This window comes from Rattus rattus, chromosome 5 (genome assembly GCF_011064425.1).
Source record: "Rattus rattus isolate New Zealand chromosome 5, Rrattus_CSIRO_v1, whole genome shotgun sequence".
In the NCBI taxonomy this organism is placed as follows: domain Eukaryota; kingdom Metazoa; phylum Chordata; class Mammalia; order Rodentia; family Muridae; genus Rattus; species Rattus rattus.
Window position 1 is genome coordinate 61,209,101 of NC_046158.1, and position 21,142 is coordinate 61,230,242.

Below are 21,142 nucleotides of genomic sequence, written 5' to 3' on the forward strand. Positions count from 1 at the left end.
ATAAGTGGCAGAAGTAAGAGAAGCGGATAAAGCTTTCCGCGTTCTCAAACAAAAGTCGCTCAGAAGTGCCTGGAGGAACCAGGGAACGAGGTGTGCCAGGCTCTCTTTCTTTTGAGTGTAGCCAGACCCCGGCTTGCAGGGCTTCTGCTGGAGGCGCGCTGCCACTGCCCCCTGGTCCTTTGGGTCTGGGCCGCAGTCCCGGGGGCGGCCTCGGAGGACCCGCCGCCAGCGCGCACGGAAGTGCGGCCGGCCTTCTCCGGTGGGAGGCCACCGTGAGCGCGACTTCCTCTTTCGGTGGGGCGGCCCGGCCTCTCCGGCTCCTCCTCCTCCCGGGCCTCCTCCCCTAGCCGGGGCAGCTCAGGGCCCCGAGGTACGGCGCTCGCCCGGCCACTTCTCAGAGCCAGGCACCGCGCGAGCCAGCGACAGAGCCGGAGTCCCGCGTCCGACACTGCGCCTCCTGGGTGGCCGCCCGGCTCAGCCTCGCGCCTCCCTGCCTCCCCGCCGCCCTTGACCGCAAGCGCACCGCATAGCACGGCAGTTCGGGCGCGGAGGCGGCGGGCCGCGGCCACCGTGCACTGGGACAGGGATTGTAGACTTTCCGCTCCGCGCCCCGCGCTCGCCCCGGCGATGGCTGCTCCCGGGCGGCTGCTGCTACGCCCTCGCCCCGGTGGCCTCCTGATCCTGCTGCTCGGCCTCCAACCGCCCTTCGCCGGCTCCTTCAACCTGGACGTCGAAAGCCCCGCCGAGTACGCCGGCCCCGAGGGAAGTTACTTCGGATTCGCCGTGGACTTCTTCGTGCCCAGCACGTCCTCGTAAGTGGCCGCGCTTGAGTCCCCAGGCGCCCCCTCCCCCACCGCGCGCCCTCACCCAGCGGATCCGCACCCAGCCGCTGGCTCCAGGGTCCTCCCGGTCCCAAACCGGCCTAAACTCTCCAATCCCGCGGCTGGCCCAGGACCGGCATGGATGAAACGTTTGTGGGGATGACCTAACCTGGCACTCAGCATCCACTTTCACCCTGTCCCCAACTTCTTCTGATTGGCTGGGGACAGTGGGAGAGAGCTTTGAAGGAGCTCTGTTAAACATCCAGGAAAAGTAAGAAATTTGTACAGGCTTGTTCTGCGGCACTTTTGGCCGTCCCTGTCGTTTCGTGACCTGCTTCACTTGGTCCCAGAATTTTTTCTTCCTCCCGTACCAGTTAGCCGCTTCCTAGTGCTTTTTGCTCTCTTCCCTTCGTCTGATTCTCATTCTCTCTCTCTCTCTCTCTCTCTCTCTCTCTCTCTCTCTCTCTCTCTCTCTCTCTCTCTCTCTCTCTCCCCCTTCCTCTTCTAGACACTCGGATGACTAAAGTGTCCAAATTGTTGCACTAAATTGTAAAGGACTGTTTGCGCATTTGAGGTCCACCAGATGAATGGAATACATCATCTGCTCCTTTCCTAGTCCACTATTTAGGTCATTGTTCAGCCAGAATGAGGGTGTTTGCTGAGTTTTCACTCGCTGCAGGTCACTTCACTACTGAAGAACTCAGCAGGTCACGTAGGCTTCCAAATTACCCATGTCCCATGTTGCAACGTCCTGAGGATTTGTCACGGTTATTGTTCGTTTTTGGATTAAAGTTGTCTTTGACTCAACGCGGGCATCATTCGCATCCCTACTAGTGTTAGAAACCCTGATTTAATTCATGTTTTTTGACGTCTATCGTTTTTTCAAATAAACGGTTCCTTTGGTTATTTCTTAGTGCTCACAAGGGGTAACAACACATTTTTCTTACCACATTCCCCCCACCCTCCAAGATTTCGTTTTGGGGAGGCACAAAGTGTAATTTTTGGGGGTAGGTGATATAAGCTTCATTTGAAGGTGACCTAAGTATTTGTCTGAGGTTGTTAGGGCAGCCTTCAGGATTTGTCACGGTTTCCCTGAACACTGCTGAGTACCATTGGTACCAGTCCTTAAACCAATACGTAGCTTGGGTGGGACTGGCAAAAATCGACATTGTTTATGTAGTGCACAGTTTGATTCACACTGACAATGCTTTCTGTTAGACCTGAGCTCACATAGCACTGATTGCAGACACCTAATTACTCACGCCATAAGTGATTGATCTCGTTGTGGGGATAGAATAGAACTTGGGATCCTACCAGGGGCCCAGACTTCTGAGTCTGAGCTACAGCCACATCCTCTCTGTCTGATCATTTTAGTTAGCTCAGTATTTAAAAGTTTCAACTATTCATTTATTTTTTTAAGTGTATGCTTTTTATATCCTGGGCACTGTACTTGCTCCCAGGGTGCAGCCTTTAGATTGAGTTATACAGAAATTTTCTGACTGAAAATATGTGCTTTTCCGTACATCAGGAATTAGCATTTAAATACTTCAGAGTGGATGGAGTGTTTTGCAAATGCTAATAATTCCTTTTACTGTTATTAATTTAGTTGTTTTTCACTTCTGTTAGTCTATGGCAAAGATTTAGTATCCAAGATACATGGCAGGAACACGACAGGTTTGCAAGCTTCTAAATGTTCCCCCATGCCCCCCCAACCATGGAAAACAGCAATTTTGAGCTGGTGGTGATATTTACTATTGTTGATTGCAAAGAATGTAACTAATCTTTGGAAAACATATGGCCAGTGGCTATGCTATGAGCTCATATATTTACACGATCTCTTGTTTACAGGAACTTGTGCATGAGTTTAAATAGTAAGATAATGTGAAACTTGAGAGATTGCATGTTTTTGCATTTTGAAACAGTCACCAGCAACTTTGGTACCAAGAGACCAGCCTAACATAAAAAAGAAAGCAACTTTGAGGTGTCCTCTCCCCCAGTACACCTAAACAAAGGTTTATACTTACCTTTTCAGATTAAACGAAGATTATTACAAAATTATACTTAACCTTAAAATAGAAAAAAACAAAAACAAAAACAAACAAAATTCCAGATAATAGTGGCACATGCTTAAATCCTAGCACTCTGGAAGCAGAGGCAGGTGGATCTTTGAGTTCAAGTCCAGCCTGGTTTATAGAAAGAATTCTGGGATAGCCAGGACTACAGGGAGAAACCCTGTCTTGAAAAGCCACCCCACCTCATCTACCAAAACCCCAACCAAACACAGTTATGCTTAATCCCAAGAAAGGAACCTGTAAATTCAGCAAGCATCAGAATCCATATTGTGTATTATCAGCATCAGTTGCATATGTTGATATTTAATTTTTTCATTTCTCTTGCTCTCTCTCTCTCTCTCTCTCTTTTTTTTTTTTTTTTTTTTTTTTTGAGACAGCATTTCTTTGTGTAGCCCTGGCTGTCCTGGGACCATTATGTAGATCTGGAACTCAGAAATCTGCCTGCCTCTGTCTCCCAAATGCTAGGATTAAAGGCATGTGCCATCATGCCTGACTTATCATAAACTTTTAAAGGAAAACTATGTACTCAAGTGTTTGTTAATGGAAAAAAAAATTTTGATTAATGAGGAGAGGAGCTGTGATTCCCACACATTCCAATTTCAGAAATCTAAGTACTATGGAATGCTCTCACTTCTCCTTTTTCTTGTAATGGATTATGAGTGATCAAATCATCTTTATATTGTTATGGGAATGAATGCATCGGTACTCGTTAAAAAGGAGCTTCGGGGATGAAGCTGGTCACTGTGGTATACACCTATACTCTTAGCACTTGAGAGGTAGAGGCAGGAGGATCAGGAGTTCAAGCCCCAGCTAGGTCCTGTGTGCCAAACCTGCCAGGGTAACATGATGCCTTCTCTCCAAACTGAAAAGGCCCTAGTTTCCAGTTCTTTATCTCCATTAGAAACAATATTGCAATAGCTGCAGATCAGTTAGCCCGAATTAGCCTTGTTAACTAGTTTTGGCTAAAAATGAATTATATTTGCATCAAGAGGTATTGGTGGCACCTCCATTTCTATTAATGGAGTCCTCCTTTCTCTGTTGCCCTGGAGATCATTTCACATTCCTCCCTCTCATTTTCTATTTTACTTCGTCTCTCCTACTACACTCCTCTGAGATTAGTCACTGCTTAGTCACCAGGCAGAAGGACTTACAATCTCTTCCTTGTTAATGTTTCCTTGCTTCTAGCTTTGCTCTCTGCCTCTGCTTCTTACTTGAGCCTGGGTTGGGACTGCTCAGACCTTCTTTTTTTTTTTTTTTGGTTTTTTTTTTCAGAGCTGGGGACCGAACCCAGGGCCTTGCGCTTCCTAGGCAAGCGCTCTCCCACTGAGCTAAATCCCCAACCCTGCTCAGAGCTTCTTGACTTAGTCTGCCTATTATTTGTTGGCTAGACCCGCAAAACCTATTCTATGTTTCTCCAGGTTTTATATTTCCGAAACGTTTCTTTTTAAATCTTGATATTCTGTTGATAGATCCTTTGAGCAGCAGTTCCACTGGCAGAGGAAATCCAAACCCAGAGGAAGGCCTCATGAAGGAAATTTAAAAAATTTCCACGTTGTAACCATTGTCACAATTACCTTAGAAAATGACTGAAAGTGGTGGTAGCTACCTGAAGTCCCAGCACTCAGGAGCCTGAGGCAGGAGAGAATTGACACACGTTTGAGACTAGCCTGGGCTATATAGTGACTTCCAGGATGGATAGCTTTGGCTACAGAGTGAGACCTGACCCCTAAAACACACTCCCCATCTCCAAAAAAAAAAAAAAATACTTCAACATGTTTTCATAAACTTGAATGTGACTGGTACTGTGTTGGTTAATTTTTATCCATCATAAATAATACATCTGGTTAAACTACAGTCTTTATTACTTGGAAAGCCAACCTTAGGTCTATTACTTTTGGTAAGATCTTAGGTTTATTGGGTGGATGTGATGGTGGATGCCTGAATTCCCAGCCCTGGGGAGGCAGAGGCAGGGAAATGCTTGTGAGTTCCAGGGAAAATGTATGAGCTGTGGTAGTTGCCGTTTCCGTTTTATTTTACGTGGTTGTTGACCTGAAGCATATGTGTGTAGAGCAAATCTGAAACTTGAATTACACCTCAGCTATTTTGCACACATTTCCTTTTTATGTATATGCATAGTATATTTTCAGGAGTTCCCGTTGGCCACCCCAGAGTCAGCTCCGTATATGAAACAAGCTTTATCTTGGAAAGGTCAATGCTGAAAGCAGCCAAAGAGCTTAGTTCATTCGGAAAGTTTGGAAATGTACTTGTCATTGCTTGGCCCGCTGCCCTGCTTGGTAGCCAGACTTCATTCTGTGAAGCAACTGCCCTTTCTGTTCTGCACTGGATAGGAAGTGCAGCTCAAGGGCATGCTCACAGTGTCCATGGCTTTGTCTCTTTCCCTTCTTCCTCTTCCCACCCCCACCCAAACTGCTTTTTCCTTCCCATCTCTTGCCTTCCACTTCTCTCTCTCCCTCTCTTCCTTTCTTTGCCTGCCGCTTCTTAGCATCCTCCCACTTGGCATCACATGAATAGCACGCTCATTTCTGGAGTCCTAAGGAGGCATCAGTACAAATAAATCGAGTTATCACACAGTGCTAGTGAAGGTGTGGCCCTTGGTCATGTTCTTGGGCAAACTTTGTTTTGGAGTGAGCTAGAGTCAGTAAGGAGAACGCTGAAGGCATGTTGGATCTTATGTTGCTTAGCTTCAAAATACACATGCTCTTCAGGGAGGTCTTTCCAGCCCCGTGCAAACTTGAGCTGGCCCCCACCTGTCCGCTTTGCCAGGAACTGCTGGGAGCCAGCTTTCCTGCCCTTTGCTTTTCCTCTTTTCCTTTGAGTTAATGACTTGAGCATTAAGGGCTCTTTGAGAAGACCAAGGGAAGAAAAGGTCCTTAAAGGCAGACTTTAACTTACTTCCTATTTCATTAGGAAGTATCTTATTAATTACATCAACCACTGTTTTGATTGCTAATGGTATCATCACGTACTGTTTGGAAGCTTTCAGATACTGTCTGTTTTCATTTATCTACTGGCCACCTGGGAAAGAATTTAAGTAAGGACAGAGCATTGTACCTCTGTTCTGGAGAACTGAGAACAGAGATTTCAAGTGACTCCTCTAGCTGACTTGCCTTGTTTGTGAGTCCTCCTGTCCTGTGTGCACTGGGTGGTGCCACTTGTTACACTGCAAACAACTTTTCTATTCTGTTGCCTCTTTTACTATACTTGGACTGCTGCAGTCCACAGACAGGTTTAGTTGACGTTTAAGTAACATTATTTGCTTTTTATAAAGTGTTTCATTGGTGGGCCTTTGGGTTGTTGTTGTTGTTTTTTTTTTTCTTTTGTAGCATAAATAACTTTCTTCTTCCTCCTTTTCTTCTTCTCCTCCTCCTCCTTCTTGTAACTGTGACCTTTCTATGCCTGCCCCAGTTCTCAAATAATGCCTCCTCTGAGTCTGAGTGGCACATCCCCTGCACTATCCTCTTTCCCAGAGTCCCGCCCCCCCCTGTTCTCTCTGTCCAGAAGTCCCACCTTATTATTCTGCCTTTTGCTATAGGTCATAGACTTTTTATTTCAACCAATCAGATGTGTCTTAGGCAGGCAAGGAAGGACAGAGATACATCTTCACAAAGTGTACAAACATCACTAACACCACATCCACCATCTCTTCCTCTTCCTCCTCTTCCTTTTCTTCCTCTTTCTCCTTCTCTTCCTGGTCTCTCTGTGTAGCCCTGCCTGTCCTGGCACTCACTCTATAGACAGGCTGGCCTCTAACTCAGAGATCTGCCTATCTCTGCCTGCCAAGTGCTGGGATTAAAGGCGTGGACTGCAGCAGCCCAGCTTCCTCAATATGTAACTTCCTTTTAAGATTCTTTACTTTTTCCAAAAAGTAACAAATATCACACTGATATTTGCATTAAAAAAAGCTGTTTCTCATATTTTTAGTTTTTTTATTGTTTTTTAATCATTAACTTGGGATTTGACCCTGACAGTTCTCCCATGTTCCTTCTTTATTATTCTATTTATGTGCTTCACCAGTGGGCAACAGTGCACATGAGGGGTGTGTAGGGATGTGTGTTGAACATCAATATTAGCTCTTCTAATTACCATCCTTTCATGCCTGTGATGTGCGGTCAGTCTGATGAAAGCAGCAGCTTGGTTCCTGGACTCCTGGCAAGCACTCAGGCTGTGTGCTGCCCATAGTGACATTTTGTTCAGTGCTCGCCCACTGTGCCCTTTATTCAGCTTTAGCCAGAGACCGTCCCCTAATAACCGAGGAGTGCTCTCTGTTTTACAGTGGCCAAGCCAAGATGATATCCGAAGTACAAAATTAAATAGAATTGTTACATAAGGAAATTATTTTAAGGATAATTTAAATAATCGAATGAAAGTATGGTTTCTCTGACCCGAGAGCTGTCGGAGCTGTTTGAAGTGACTTATTGGTATGTAGTTGGTGTAAGACAGAGGCCTATGGCTAATGAATGTGTTGTTACCTGCTCAGGCAGAAGTGAGTTAGAGCCTCACATGCTAATAAGCACTTCTTCATAAGTAGTAATGAGTAGTTTTGAAAAAAAATATAGAAGGCTCTGAAAAGAAATGTGCAAAAGACACTCCAGAAGGGAGTTGCTTGTGGGTGTCAAGGCAAATCTGGGAACAGCTGCTCTGACTTGGAACCTCATTGGTCCGCACACTAAGGGCTCATGTATATCCATGCTCTGATGGCCGCTTTAAGAACTCCAAAGGAAGGAACCAAGTCCTTCTAGGTGGAGACTTTGACAAGCAGAGCATAGATAGTCCCAAGTAATCAGATCACTGACTCCTTTATGACTCAGCCATCTCCTGATCTCAAAGCTTGCATTTCAGTCTTCATGTGGTGAGAGAAAAAGGCAGAGCATAGGAAGTACCGGATAGATCATCACCTCAGTGTTAGGTTAGGGGAAGGGATGTGTGCTAGAGTTGACAGCATCTCGTGGAGGGAGAAGGAACTGGGCTCCCCACTCCATCCCCAGTAGAAGGACAAGGCTTCCCTCTGTGTTAGTTACGTTTCTGTTGCTGTGTTAAAACACCAAGGCCAGAATCAACTTAAAAAAGGGAAAGTTCATTTGGGCTTACGGTTCCAGAGGCAAAGTCCGTACAGGGGTGGAGGCATGGTGGGTGGTTGGCCTAAGAAGCTGAGAGATCAACATTTCGACTCCGAACTCAAAGTAGAAAGAGTGAACTGATGTGGGGTGAAGTTATGTACTCTTCAAGTCCTTCCCCTGCATACACATCCTTCAGCAAGGCTACATTCACTAAAGTTTCCATAACTGCTCCAAATTTCACCACTGACTGGGATCTAAGTGTTAAAATACCTGAGCCTATGAGCAGCTTTTCTCACTCAAACCACAGCATTCTCTCTTCTGAGATTTTGTCCCAGTTCCCCATTGATGAAACCACTGGTCGGAAAATCACAGTCCATGGACCACATCTCTCCACTGCCTGTCTTTGTAAATAAAGTTTTATTAGAACCCCAAAAGAAAAGCAATGCACTTGCCTGAATTATTCTCTTTCTCAGAGTGCATTGGAAATATTGTAGATAAAAACCAACATTTATGGTATCTCCTCCCCAACCCCACTGCCCCAGATTTTTTTTTTTTTTTTTTTTTTTTTTTTTTTTTTTTTTTTTTTTTTTTTTTTTTTTTTTTTTTTTTTTTTTTTTTTTTTTTTTTTTTTTTTTTTTTTTTTTTTTTTTTTTTTTTTTAAATGTTTTTTGAGAGAGGGTTTCATGTAGCTCAGGCTGGCTCTGAACGTATCACAAAGCATTATGTAGCCAAGGTTGGCTTTGAGCTTCTGACCCTCCTGTCTCCTGTGTGATGCCATTATGGGCATGTGCCATCACACCTGATTTTAGTTGGTTCTAGGGGTTGAATTTAGGACTTTTTTTTTTCTTTGTTTGTTTTTGCAAACTAGGCAAAGCACTCTATCAAATGAGCTACATCTCCTGCTCACTTTGCCTGGTTTTGTGGTGCTAGAGGTCCAACCTCAGGCTTCGGTGATGCTGGTCAAGTGCTGTGCCACTCAGCTGCATGTCCAGACTTGTGACTACATTTTTGATCTAATTGAGAGGAAAACACACACACGCACACACGCGCACACACTTTATATATTTACAGCTAGATTTGCCCTTGTAAATTTCTATACTTATAGCAAAACCCCATATTCTAATTTGCCTATGCTAATCAAGTTCTGAAAGAATACAGGGTATTGTAATGACAAGGAATTTCTTTATCTGGTGGGTGATACAAATCTCACGCTCAACCCTATATATATATATTTTTTTTTTTTCTGTGAAAGAAAGATTCTTGCTGAGTGACAATAAAGCTGATTTCTTACTCAGAATCATTGCTACGATGGGAGAAAGCCAGCACTGGTGTTTTACTGCTGCCAAACATGACTACATAAAGATTTATTAAACAGGGCATGGCTTGGTTTGGAGTTTAATTTGGAGTTTGAATGTGTGGGTTTCAAGATAAGTAAAGGATACTTACTACCTAGCAGTCCACAAAGCAGCCCTCATTTTTGGTCTAGCTGAGATCTGACTGATACTACCCAGAATAAAGGAGGTTGAACTGATTTTAAAAAATTACGATACGTGCATTTTATATCTACGATGTACGTTGGTTTGTAATTGTAAGTTATACTTTGCGAGCACTTAAGTGACTTGTCTAGCCAGATGGAATGGTGGAGATGGGAAGTATCTATGGAGTGCTGCTTCTCTCTCTTCCCCTGTCTCTCTGCATTTGCTAAACTAATCTGTCAGTTCTTTGAAAAGCAAGGTGGAGAGTTTCTTTTTCTCCCTTCTCCCTCAAAGCTTACTTACTCTTGTCTGTCTTCTATCCCAACTCCTTCTGGGTACAGATATCCATTTTGTGTTGGGACTTACAGACAGAGGGATGGATGGGACAGACTGAGAACTGAGTTCATGTTTTTCTGGGATCTGCCTTCCTCTCCCCTACTTGCTCGAATAGCACGTAGAATGTGAAGGGTCGGATGGTGTTTTTCTGTCTTCCCCATTTCTATGTTCAAAGCCTAGGTGTTATCTCTCCCTGTTCATTCTGTTCACAGTGTTTCTTAAGTCTTTCTCCATCTCCCTTGGCTAATGGAGCTCACCATCCCCTCCCTGAGCTTTCTTTGTTCCATTTTTTTTCTTTTTCTTTAATTCTCCAAAGTCAAGAGAGTTCCCTCTCCTAAGAGTTTAAATGGAACTGAGAAAAAACAGATGGTTTTCCTATGTGTGAAAGGGACTTTATGATTTAGCTTTTGCCAGGCTCCAGGCTGTTATTTTGGGCCACTCCTAGCTTGCTCTCTCTGCTTAGCAATACCCCTTGTCTCTTCTGTCCTGGAGACTAAGTTCTTTCCTACCCACGAGTTATGCAGTGCTTAAGGAGTCCCACCCACCTCTTCACCCTCCTTCCCTCCCTCTTCTCCTACAGCTCTCTCCCCTGAGCAGGCTCCTCTCAATCCGCTGTGCTATCTCCAGAGATCATTTCCTCGACTGACTACTCTATCTCTAAAAGATCCCCCTTTCCGTTCCCCTGACACCTTCCTGGAGAGAGTTCCCTTTAACCAAAGGAACTCTTTTTTCCTCCCTTCCATGAAAGTAACTTTCCTTTATCTAAGGAAGCTCTGCCCTCTTTACTCCCAAGAAATCATCTTCCTTAGCCAACTGTTGGTCTCCTTCAGAGTAATGTCGCATGATTTGTTTGCTGGCTTGGTTTCTTTGGAGAGGACAGTGTCTAGACCAGGCATCTTTAGTGCCAGAACTGAGCCTGATGCAGCAAATATGTTCAAGCTCCACATGATTTTTTGAATGGGAAGGAAACCAAAAGCTAGGCAGGAGTGGAGGTGCACATGGTTTTTATCTTAGTATCTGGAGGCAGAGACTGGGGGATCTCTGGGAGCCTCAGAAGGACAGAGTACAGTGTGTGTGTGTGTGTGTGTGTGTGTGTGTGTGTGTGTGTGTGTGTGTGAGAGAGAGAGAGAGAGAGAGAGAGAGAGAGAGAGAGAGAGAGAGAGAGAGAGAGCTATGGTGAACATGCATGGAGGTCAGAGGACGACTTTCAGGAGTTGGTTTTCTTTTCTACCATATAGTTTCTGGGAATGGAACTTAGGTCTTCAGACTTGGCAACAATTACCTTTACTACCTCACTGGTCCAAGAAACTGTATGAACTTAAAATGTATAGTTTGGGGTTAAGGAGATAGCTTAGTGGTTAAGAGCACTGGCTGTTCTTTTAGAGGACCCAGATTCAATCTCCAGCATCTACAAGTAGCTTACAACCATTTGTAACTTCATTTCCAGGGTATTAGTAAGCACTATCTTCTGAACTCAATAGGCGCAGGCATAAATACAGATATATGCATGTAGGTAAAACACTCATACATATAAAATAAATAAATCTAAAAAATAAGATATACAGTTTGGATAATGTACATTTTAAGTGAATGCAAGAGAAATTATCTTATAGTGGGGATATTAAGCCATCCAAAGTAGTTTTTTAAAAGTATTTGTGGGTAATATCAAAAGAATGTTTTGTCATAAATCATAATATAAATATTATACTTTGTGTCATTTGAAATATTACGTGTCCTTTGTGTTTTAGCAGGATGTTCCTCCTGGTGGGAGCCCCAAAAGCAAACACAACCCAGCCTGGGATTATAGAAGGAGGGCAAGTTCTCAAATGTGACTGCTCATCCAGCCGCCGGTGCCAGCCCATTGAATTTGATTCAACAGGTAAACCTTGACTCTGTTGTAGTCTCTTGATTTATGCCATTTGGTTGGTCCGTTGGTTTTGGAGACAGGGTCTCACTATGTATCCTTGACTAGCATGGAGCTTGTTATGTAGACCAGGCTGGCTTTGAACTCACAGAGATCTGCCTGCTTCTACCTTCTGACAGCAGTGATTAAAGGCTTGTGGCACCATATACTTACCTCATTTTATCTGTTTTCTTGTCTTGTTTTTATTTTTGTTTTAATGTAACAACAGAGCTGGGGAGATGGCTCAGTGTTTAAGAACACTTGTGACTTTTGCAGAGGACTGGGGTTCCGTTCCCAGGATCCACTTGGCAGCTGACAAGCATTCGTAACACCCTTTCTGGGGGATCCAGTACCCTCTTCTGGCTCCAAAGGCACTGGTCATGCACATGGCACACATACATGTGTGTAGGCAAAACACTCATACACATAAATACAAGTCAATAAATCCTTTTAAAGAGTAACATGTAAGGAACATCATCACCCTACATCTATAAGGAGACGTCTGTATAAATAAATGATTTGTATGTGCTTTGCTATAGCAATTCTGTGTATCTATTTGGATGTCTTCCAACGGAAACTTACAGTGTCAATACGTAGACATTTTGGGAAAATCTATTAAGATAAGTCTCCATCTCTTCTGGGAATAGGGAGATCTCAGGAACAGGAGAGACTTCTGCCGTTTTACTGTGAGCCAAGTTGAAGCAGGATTCACTGACTACTGCCGATTACCTCTCGATTCAGCAATGATTCCTGGGCTTGGTGTGATGCGAAAAACAAAAACAGAAGTTGAGGAATCATCTTGAGTAGTCAATTAGATTTAGGTGACAAAAAAAAAAATCAACACATTTTTATTTAAAATGTACTGGAAATTTATATTGTGTTACTGATAACAGGATAATTTTATTTTTGGAACAAATTTTAATGTCAATCAAGGTGGTGGTAGTAAAAAAGAGTTAACCTAGGGGAAGATGAGAGTTAATTCAAATTTTATATTTACATCGTTGGAATGAAGTATTTAGACTCCTATGTACATTTATGTTGGCATATTCTCATATATATTTTTAAAAGTTTGGGGAGAGGCTGAAGAGGCGGCTCAGCAGTTAAGAGACCTTGTCATTTTGAGAGGTCTTGGGTGTGGTTGGGAGCACCCACATGGTGGTTCACAACCATCTGTAACTGCAGTTCCAGGGGGTCCGTCTTATAACCTCTGTGGGTATGAGGCAAGCATGTGGTACATACATAACTGTGCAGTTGAATGTGGAGACTATCCTTATAGCATCTGTTACTTCTGTTTTGTCTTCAAGCCAATATTAGTTCCCCATTTGGTGTCATGAACTATGTCAACCCTGGTTTCTTCTTTTTTATTGCTGGAAATTGAACTCTGGACCTGTGTGTGGAAAACATGACCACTGAGCCTTCCCTTCAGCCCTAGATGTCTTTAAACAACCCAGGTTCATTTTGGTCAGTCCTAGAAGATAGATTTCTGTGATGGATCTCACTGGACTAAAGTCAAGTGAGCTACCCTATTTCTCTGAGAGCCAATAGTGGGGAACTTGGAGCTTCTGGCTTCTTCCTTCAGCTAAGGCCAGCAGTGTTCACAGGGTTCAGTGATGAATCCTGGCTCCTCTTGGACACACCCACACCTTTTCAGACGATGTGGCCCATCAGATCTGCTGAGTGAGCAAGCCTTTTATGGCTTAGGATTTTTCTGTATTACTTAAGAAGATTCTGGGAAGTAGGACCTATACCTCTGTTGGCCAGAACCTCTTTCCATGTTTTAAAATTTGATATTGGCTCTGCCGAAAGCTGTTTCCAGCAGGAGCTGTGTTTATATAAATAGGCTTTGCTCCTTTGCTGGTATCAGTTTCTCAGTTTGTCAGAGAAAGCAGAGTTGTCACGTAGATCAAAGGAGTTCGTGTCTCTGAATGTACTTTAAAGATAGCAAAGTGCTATACCATACCAGGGAAGAATGGATTGTTTATTACAGCGTCTTACTAAAACTGGGTGAAGAGTAATCATGAAAAAGGAATTACAAGAAAGGAAAAAAATAACGATAATTGTGGCTATTAAGTGGATTATGTCTTGGGTTATGTTATAATCTGTTATCGTGACTTTTGGCAAAACCCTCTTATTGCCACGTGTTTTCCTTTTCCAAGGAAGCAGATGTTACTAACAGACCAATGACTGCCCAATTTTATTTATAAAAAGAATAATTTCCAGCTGGAAGTAGCCTCATGTGCCTCTTACTCCAGCCCTGTGGCTGGCAGAGACAGGAGGGTCACTGGGACACACTGGCTGCTTCGGTTCAGGTCAGTGAGAGACCCTGTCTCATGGGAATAAGACAGACAGTGAAAAAAGAGGATACCAGGCTTCTAGCCTCTGCATACGTGAGCATGAATGTGTGCATCCACACTTATGAAAACATTTATAACACGCCCCACATCCTCCCCTTCTAGAAACATAGGCTGTTGATCTCCACTGGGGAAGGAACACATGCCTCTTTCCTTAGAAATACAGGCTCGACTGCAAGCTTACGAATAGTGTCTTTGAGAAGTAGCAGAAGGATATAGCTTCATCCTAGAGAAGGTCAAATGTAGGACTCCCCTTTCACCCTGAACATCTTGCTACTGCAACACTCAAGCATGGTTCTAGAAGGTTTCAGCTGAAGGCAGCAGACAAGCCTGGCCACGCAGACTCTCATCCAGAAGAATGCTGTAAAGTTATTTCCCCACACATTCCTAGGCTTCGCTTTAAATAACAAATGTAAAAATGGCCTCCGTGGTGAACACTTTCCAGCTTATTGAAACTAAAACACTTAGGTAGACTCTAAAACAGCTTTCTGCAAGTTTAGATATGTCTAGATTGTACACTTATAGTAGCCTTATGAAATACAAAGTTAAAACAAAACGAAACATAGTGTTCTTTGCTACAACATGAATTTAGACTAAAGATTTTTCCTTAATGAACAGGTATCTCCTGACAGAATCAGTCATCTCCTGGTTCAGAATTGTGTGATTGGGGTCTCATAAGCACCTTAGGAATAATTTTGTCTAGTTCTTTTATTATCGATTAACATATAGCTAACAACATCTTATTTAATATCTGTAACATTTGACCAACCGTTTTCACAGGACCCTGTAAATCCTGCTCCTCGCAGTTTGATCTGGCTATTACCCATTCTTTCAAGATTGGGGTTGATTTCATTTATTTATTTATTTTTTCTTTTTAAATCTCCAGTAAAGGGATTTTGTTTGAAACTGTTTGAAGCTCTCAGATCACTTCCTCCCCAACACCAGCAGGAAACAATCCAGCATTGAGAGAGCAGTGCCGGCTCATACAGGCCTGTGTTCTTTGTGCTGTGTTCCTGCAGAACCTCGGAGATGGCTCATGGGATGAAGAGGGAGAGTCTGAATGACTCTAAGCAAACACTGCTGGCACCCAGAAAAATGAACCCCTGCCTGTGTCTTCCCGATACACTTTGCGGACTCTTCTTGTTTATCTTTAGAGGATAGCTGTCTTAGGTAAACAATGTTTCTAGATACTTCTGTGGAAATTAGTAGCAGCATGCAGCTTTAGTAGGGACACATAGAGTAGCAGAGAGGGAGGGGACATATACTAACTAGAGCGGCTGAATCACCGTGGTGACCAGCAGAATGACAGCTGTCAGCTACATTGCTCCCACAGGTGTGCTTCTTACCGTGGGCAGCAGAGGCCTTGGGTCTCACTGCTGCATTTAATGAATGGATTCATTAATGCATTTAATGAATGATCAAAGGGCTTTCTTTCTCTGACCTTGCAAGTGTCACAGAAATAATAACTTCTATTGAGAGTTTTTTTTTCTTTCATCCAAACTTATTTTTTAGTAATATCCGAGTTGAAGTTGTATTTGGGGTAAAAATCTGCTTGAGGAGGTTTTTGAAGTACTTGGTTTACTCCAGGATTAATACGGGATGACATTGTTTTAACAGCTTGTTTTAGCAAACAAAAACCAACAAATTCTCTAAGGACCTAAACCATCTAGTTATTCTTAGAACTCATAGTAACGAGTAGGAAGCCAGTGACTGAAAACTTCTAAATAGAAGCTTACTCTCTTATTTCTTTTTAATGTTTCAATATTTCTCTTTCAAAAAGAGTGGCATAATCTTGCCCAAAAGATGTTCTTTAGTCATAGAAAGAAGAGACAAACACTGAGTTTTAGGGTAACAGGGTATCCTCGTCTTAAAATTCAGCATTATGTTAGTGGTGTTTTAGTTCCCCAACAAGCTGAGCCCTGCATGTCTGCATATTGTGAAATACTCTGGAGAGAGGAGACCATCGAAAGGAGCATTAGATACTCACACTGACTGGGTGCTCTTGTCACAGCTTCTGCCCTGAAACATTTCCTCCTGGGAGTTTGGTGAGGGTGCGAAGAACACATTTTTGGAAGCTTGCAAAAAAAAAAAAAGAGTTTAATTTTCAAGTCTCTAGTGATTTGCCTCATGATTATATTTATTTTATTTGTTTTAAGATAGGGTTTCTCTGTGTGGTTCTGGCTGTCCTGGAGCTTGATTTATGTATCAGGCTAGACTTGAACTCACGAAGATCTGCCTGCTTCTGCCTCCCAAGTGCTAGAATTAAAATGTGCCATGGTGCATTGTCCTCCTTTGAAGTTTGTTTGGGTAATGTGAGTCAGTTGTCCAGCACATCGGAGGTAAGAAACAGACAAACAGCATTTCTTCCAGCCTTGGAATCCCTGGTCTGTGTTTTATTTCCTTTTTAAGAGTGGCAGCACAGTCCAGGAATCTGGGCGTTTCAGCATAGTGACAGCGGGACGGCGGAACTTCGGGGCACTGTGACTCAAAATATTTACTTCCCTCATGTGTTCCAGAGTGGCTGCCAGTCCCCTCCAGGTCCTGAATGAGCCGCCTGTGGGTCTGTTTGGAGAGCGGCCTTTCCTTGCGCTCTCCCGCCCACTCTATTCACACTTCCTTTCAGTGGAGCCACCGTCTGATGTGGACTCTAGTATTTTAAGACTTGGGCTCTTAGTTAGAAGACAGACTTTCTTTGGAGCAAGCTTCTTGAAAGGATGGAGATCTGAAATTGTGGCTGTTGAAGCGGGAGGCCATAGAAGTAGTAGATGGGGTGGGTGTGCGTGTATTTTTATGATTATGGACTTAACTTTGGGTGTCAGTATAGCCAGTGCATATACATACCAGCTGTACTTAGTGATGCAATTGGACATTTAGTGAGGGTTTATTTTATGTGTGTGAGTATTTTGCTTGTGTGTGTGTCTGTACATCACATGTGTAGTACCTGTCGAGAAGTTAAACCATTGGATCCCCTAGAACTGGAAATACAATTGGTTGTGACCCGCCATGCGGGTGCTAGGAATCCAACTGGACGGATCCCGTGGAAGAGCAGCCAGTGCTCTAAACCCTGTGCCACCTCTCCAGCTTCAGAACTGAGAAAAGTTAAACTCACGGTGCTTTAAGGCATGGCCGTTGATTCTGCACATTTCTAGGTTTCAGAGAAGCTCCAAGTTGTTTTGGAATGAGTGCCCCTTGTGCTGCTCCGCTTTCCCTTATATTTTTGGTTGTGAGCCTAGCCTTTTAACGGCTGAGCCATCTCTCCAGCCCTGCTCCGCTTTCCCTAAGGTAGTAGTTTTCAGTTGAGAACCCTTTGGCAACTTTATCTCTAGAAGAATTCATTACCGTTCATAGCAGTAGCAAAATGACAGTTACGAAGTAGCAGTGAAACAGTTTCATGGTTGGGGGTTACCACAACATGAAGAAATGTATTAAAGGGTCACAGCGTTAGGAAGGTTGAGAACCAACTGTATTAAAGGGTCGCAGGGTCAGGAAAGTTGAGCACCACTGCCCTAAGGAAACCAGACCTTCTAATATTTAATTTAATGTTTTTTGTTTTTTGTTTTTTGTTTTTTTTTAAAGATAGTGCTTCTACTTGCTAGAACAGGCAGATCATGATTTACCCTCCTCAGTGTCGTGAGTGCTGGGATCACAAACTCGTAGCACAATGCCTGCATTAAATTAGTTTTTAAAATTTCTATTTACATCCAAAACACATGTCTGATGTCTGATGCTTTAAAAACAGAACAAAACAAAACAAAAAAACCTCTAACCAGTGTTCATTTGTTCTTAGTAAGTGGTGAATAGGTTTTCATATGGATTTTAAACTGGTTTGATAAGTAAAAGACCAAATATATGAAATTTGCACGTATTTTCTCTGACTCCTCTAGCTTACATTAATCTCAATATGCACAGAGACAAGTCCCCGAGAGGCATTATGGCAGGAGGTAGCTCTTTTTTTTTTTCTTTCCTTCTTTCTTTTTTGGGTGGTGGGAGCACATGCTTTTAATCCCAGCACTGGGGAGGCAGAGACAGGCAAATCTCTGAGTTTGAGGCCAGCCTGGTCTACAGAGTGAGTTCCAGGACAGCCAGGGCTACACAGAGAAACCTTGTGTCAACAACAAAACAAAACAAAACAGGATTCCCTCCCTCCCTCTCTTCCTTCATTTCTTTCTTTTTATAACCCTATAATACTTTTTAACCGTCACAACAGGAATACAGACACTTGGGGACACACTATGGGCTGTCCCATGAGGATCTTGTCCACAACAGTGGGTGCTTCCCACCACCGCAGTGAGTTGCAGAGAGGCATCTGCATCTTGGGAACCAAACAGAAGATTTGTTCTTCCTTTTCAAACAAACAGAAGAAATCACTGCAGTGGGAAAATACACAGGAGGATGACTGCCGTGGTTCTAGGAAAGCCTCCCTTTTCGCTGTATGATTCATTGTCAAGAGGAAGGGAGCTCTGAGAAAAAAATACTTGAAGTACTCTCGTAGGGGGAGAGGGCAGTTCTTCACCGGGAGGTCCAGTCTCTGGGCCGACGTGGCTCTCATGCTGACTTGGGCTTGCAGGAACTGTTGTTCCTCCTCTGGTGTCAGGGTCGAGTGCATGCTCGCCCCCTCCCACCTCCAGGCTGCACTCATACAGCATTCTGGAGGATCTGCCACAGACATCCTGGAGGTCATAGCCTTCATCTTGAGGAAGGCTGCTGGGGCTTGCTTGGTCATCCTCAGTCAGCAGTGGGTTGCTGACAGACATCCAGAAGGGCTGCAGTCTCCCTGGGTGTGGTCATGAGTACCAAAGGACCCGGTGGAATTGGAACTGGCACCAGCCAGGGCACTGGTCACGGGAGTAGCCTCAGGGTTGTGTCGAGCCATATACATGAAGTCAAAGGGGCCCTATCCCTCCGTGTCTCTCCTCACAATGTTTGTGACAGCGTCCAAGTTCTTCAGTCATTCTCCCCCAAACCAGATCCACTTTCAAAAAGCACAAACTCTTTAGCTCATGCTCAATATCCCTAAAAAGGGTCAGCATGCACTCGTCCACATAGGCTCTACCTTGCACACTTCCCAAAGGTTTGCCCCATCCAGGTCATGGAAGGCTTTGAGCTAGTGGCATAAGAAACTGTGCCATGCCTTAGGCCATGGGTGAGTATATGCTGGATTTTCAGGTAGCCTTAGAATTTCAGGCGGAAGGAATGAACTTTTCCAGGCAAATGAGCCTTGAATACAAAGGCTGTGTATAGAAACAAGACTACCTAGTTCTGTGGACTGAAGACAGGAGTAGGGCAGGACTTAGATATCAAAACGGGCGTATCTTGGGGCTTTCGTAGAAGTATATCCATTAGAATCGTCATCGAGAGTGTGCCAAGCTCTCAGGGGATTTATTACCTTAACTTAGCCATGGACCCGTGTCCTAGACCCCAGTGACCTGCTTTGTTGAGATTCCCATGTGTAGTGAAAGAACACATAGATTTGACCTGAAAGGTTATCTATGACGAGTTCATAAATCAGCCTGAAATAGCCCTTCACTAGAGACAGAGAGAGAGACACAAGGGATTCACTAAACCATTACGTGGCTTTGAAATGGGCTGTTGTATAACATTCAAGATGGTACCAGGGATCCATCCTGACCGATTACTGTTTGGAGGGAAAATGGTAATATGTATGTTAGTAATACGTTTAGTGTTTCTTAGACAATTTAGCTTGAAATACTTACTTATGGGTGAAAATACAAGCTTTATGCTCATGAAAGCGTTCTTAGGAGAGAAGCCGAAGTGTCAGCAGAGGTCACTTCTTTGTGGCATTTAGGCCTGTCTTTACATACAGCTTTATCTTGCTACCGTTTGCCATCCATCGGGGTTTCCTGCATCCTGACATTCACACGTGTCTTTGTGCTACGGCAGGAATGCCTGGGAACATAACAGGTGGTCACAGCGTTTGTTACAGTTACTCCACGACTTAAGTAATCTAACTGGGACACCTGGCTTATGATGCCTTTCCGCACTGTGATGTAATTGACGGTCTTAACAGTAAACCTGAGAAACCTGAGATACTTCCATGCCTTTGTCTGTCTTCTTTTTAAGATTTAATTTTAATATTACATGCATTGGCGTTTTGTCTGCATGCATGTCAGTGCGACATGTGTGTGTAGGATGTCAGAAGGGGGAAGAGGATGCCCTCTTCTGATATCCCAGGACAACTGGAGTTGCAGATGGTTGTGTGTTGCCAAGTGAGTGCTGGGAACTAAGCTCCAGTCTTCAGCAAGAACAGGAAAGACCTTTTTTAAAATATTTCTTCCTTTTTATGATTTATTTATTTTTATTTTATTCACACTGGCGTTCTGCCTACTTGTATCCTGCGTGTGAGGATATCACAGCCCCTAGAACTGGAGTCATAGACAATTGTGAGTTGTTGTGTGGTGCTGGGAATTGAACCTGGGTCCTTTGGGAAGATTAGTCAGTGCCCTTAACCACTGAGCCATCTCTCCAGCCCCAGGAAAGACCTTTAACGACTGAGCTATCTCTCCAGCCTCACACACTTCCTGGATAATATCCCTAAGCTACGTAAAGTACAAGAGATACCTGCGATGTAGGCAAAGTATTTGACTAATCAAAGGGACTTGTCTCTCTTTTTTTGTTGTTGGTTGTTGTTGTTGTTTTTTTGAGATGTGATCATAGTATGTAGCTCTGGCTGTCCTAGAATTCACTTTGTAGACTAGGTGGGCTTTGACTCACAGAAATCTGCTTGCCTCCTAGGTGCTGGGACTAAGGGCTCTGTGCCCCCTGCCTACCACAAAGGCACACTGTTCTGAACCTGGCCAGATAGAAATACATTCTCTTGTTCTGAGAACAGTCTGCTTTGTTTCTGACCACACGCACACTATTCTTTTCCAGGCAATCGAGATTATGCCAAAGATGACCCACTGGAGTTTAAATCCCACCAGTGGTTTGGAGCCTCCGTGAGGTCAAAGCAGGATAAAATCTTGGTAAGTCTTTAGGAACTACCTCCGCTGAGGGAGTGGGGCCGGTTTATGTGGAGCACAGGAAGTTTTGTATGTTCAAGTTGGTAGTGACATTTGGTCTGGCCATTAGTGCAGGCCTCTGATGGA

The 21,142-nt window shown here is 43.7% G+C and overlaps 1 protein-coding gene across 2 annotated transcripts in view; it reads left to right on the forward strand.

The window, feature by feature from the left end:
* Nucleotides 1-280: 280 nt before the first annotated feature.
* Nucleotides 281-21,142, forward strand: part of Itgav (integrin subunit alpha V) — a 75,621-nt gene continuing 54,759 nt past the window's right edge. Inside the window, exons 1-3 of one of the 2 annotated variants that reach the window (XM_032903573.1) lie at nucleotides 281-812; nucleotides 11,531-11,661; nucleotides 20,928-21,019. In XM_032903573.1, coding sequence (XP_032759464.1) covers nucleotides 628-812; nucleotides 11,531-11,661; nucleotides 20,928-21,019 — 408 coding nt within the window. In that variant the 5' untranslated portion in view covers nucleotides 281-627. The remainder of the gene's footprint in view (nucleotides 813-11,530; nucleotides 11,662-20,927; nucleotides 21,020-21,142) is intronic. The other variant, XM_032903574.1, reaches the window with a different exon arrangement.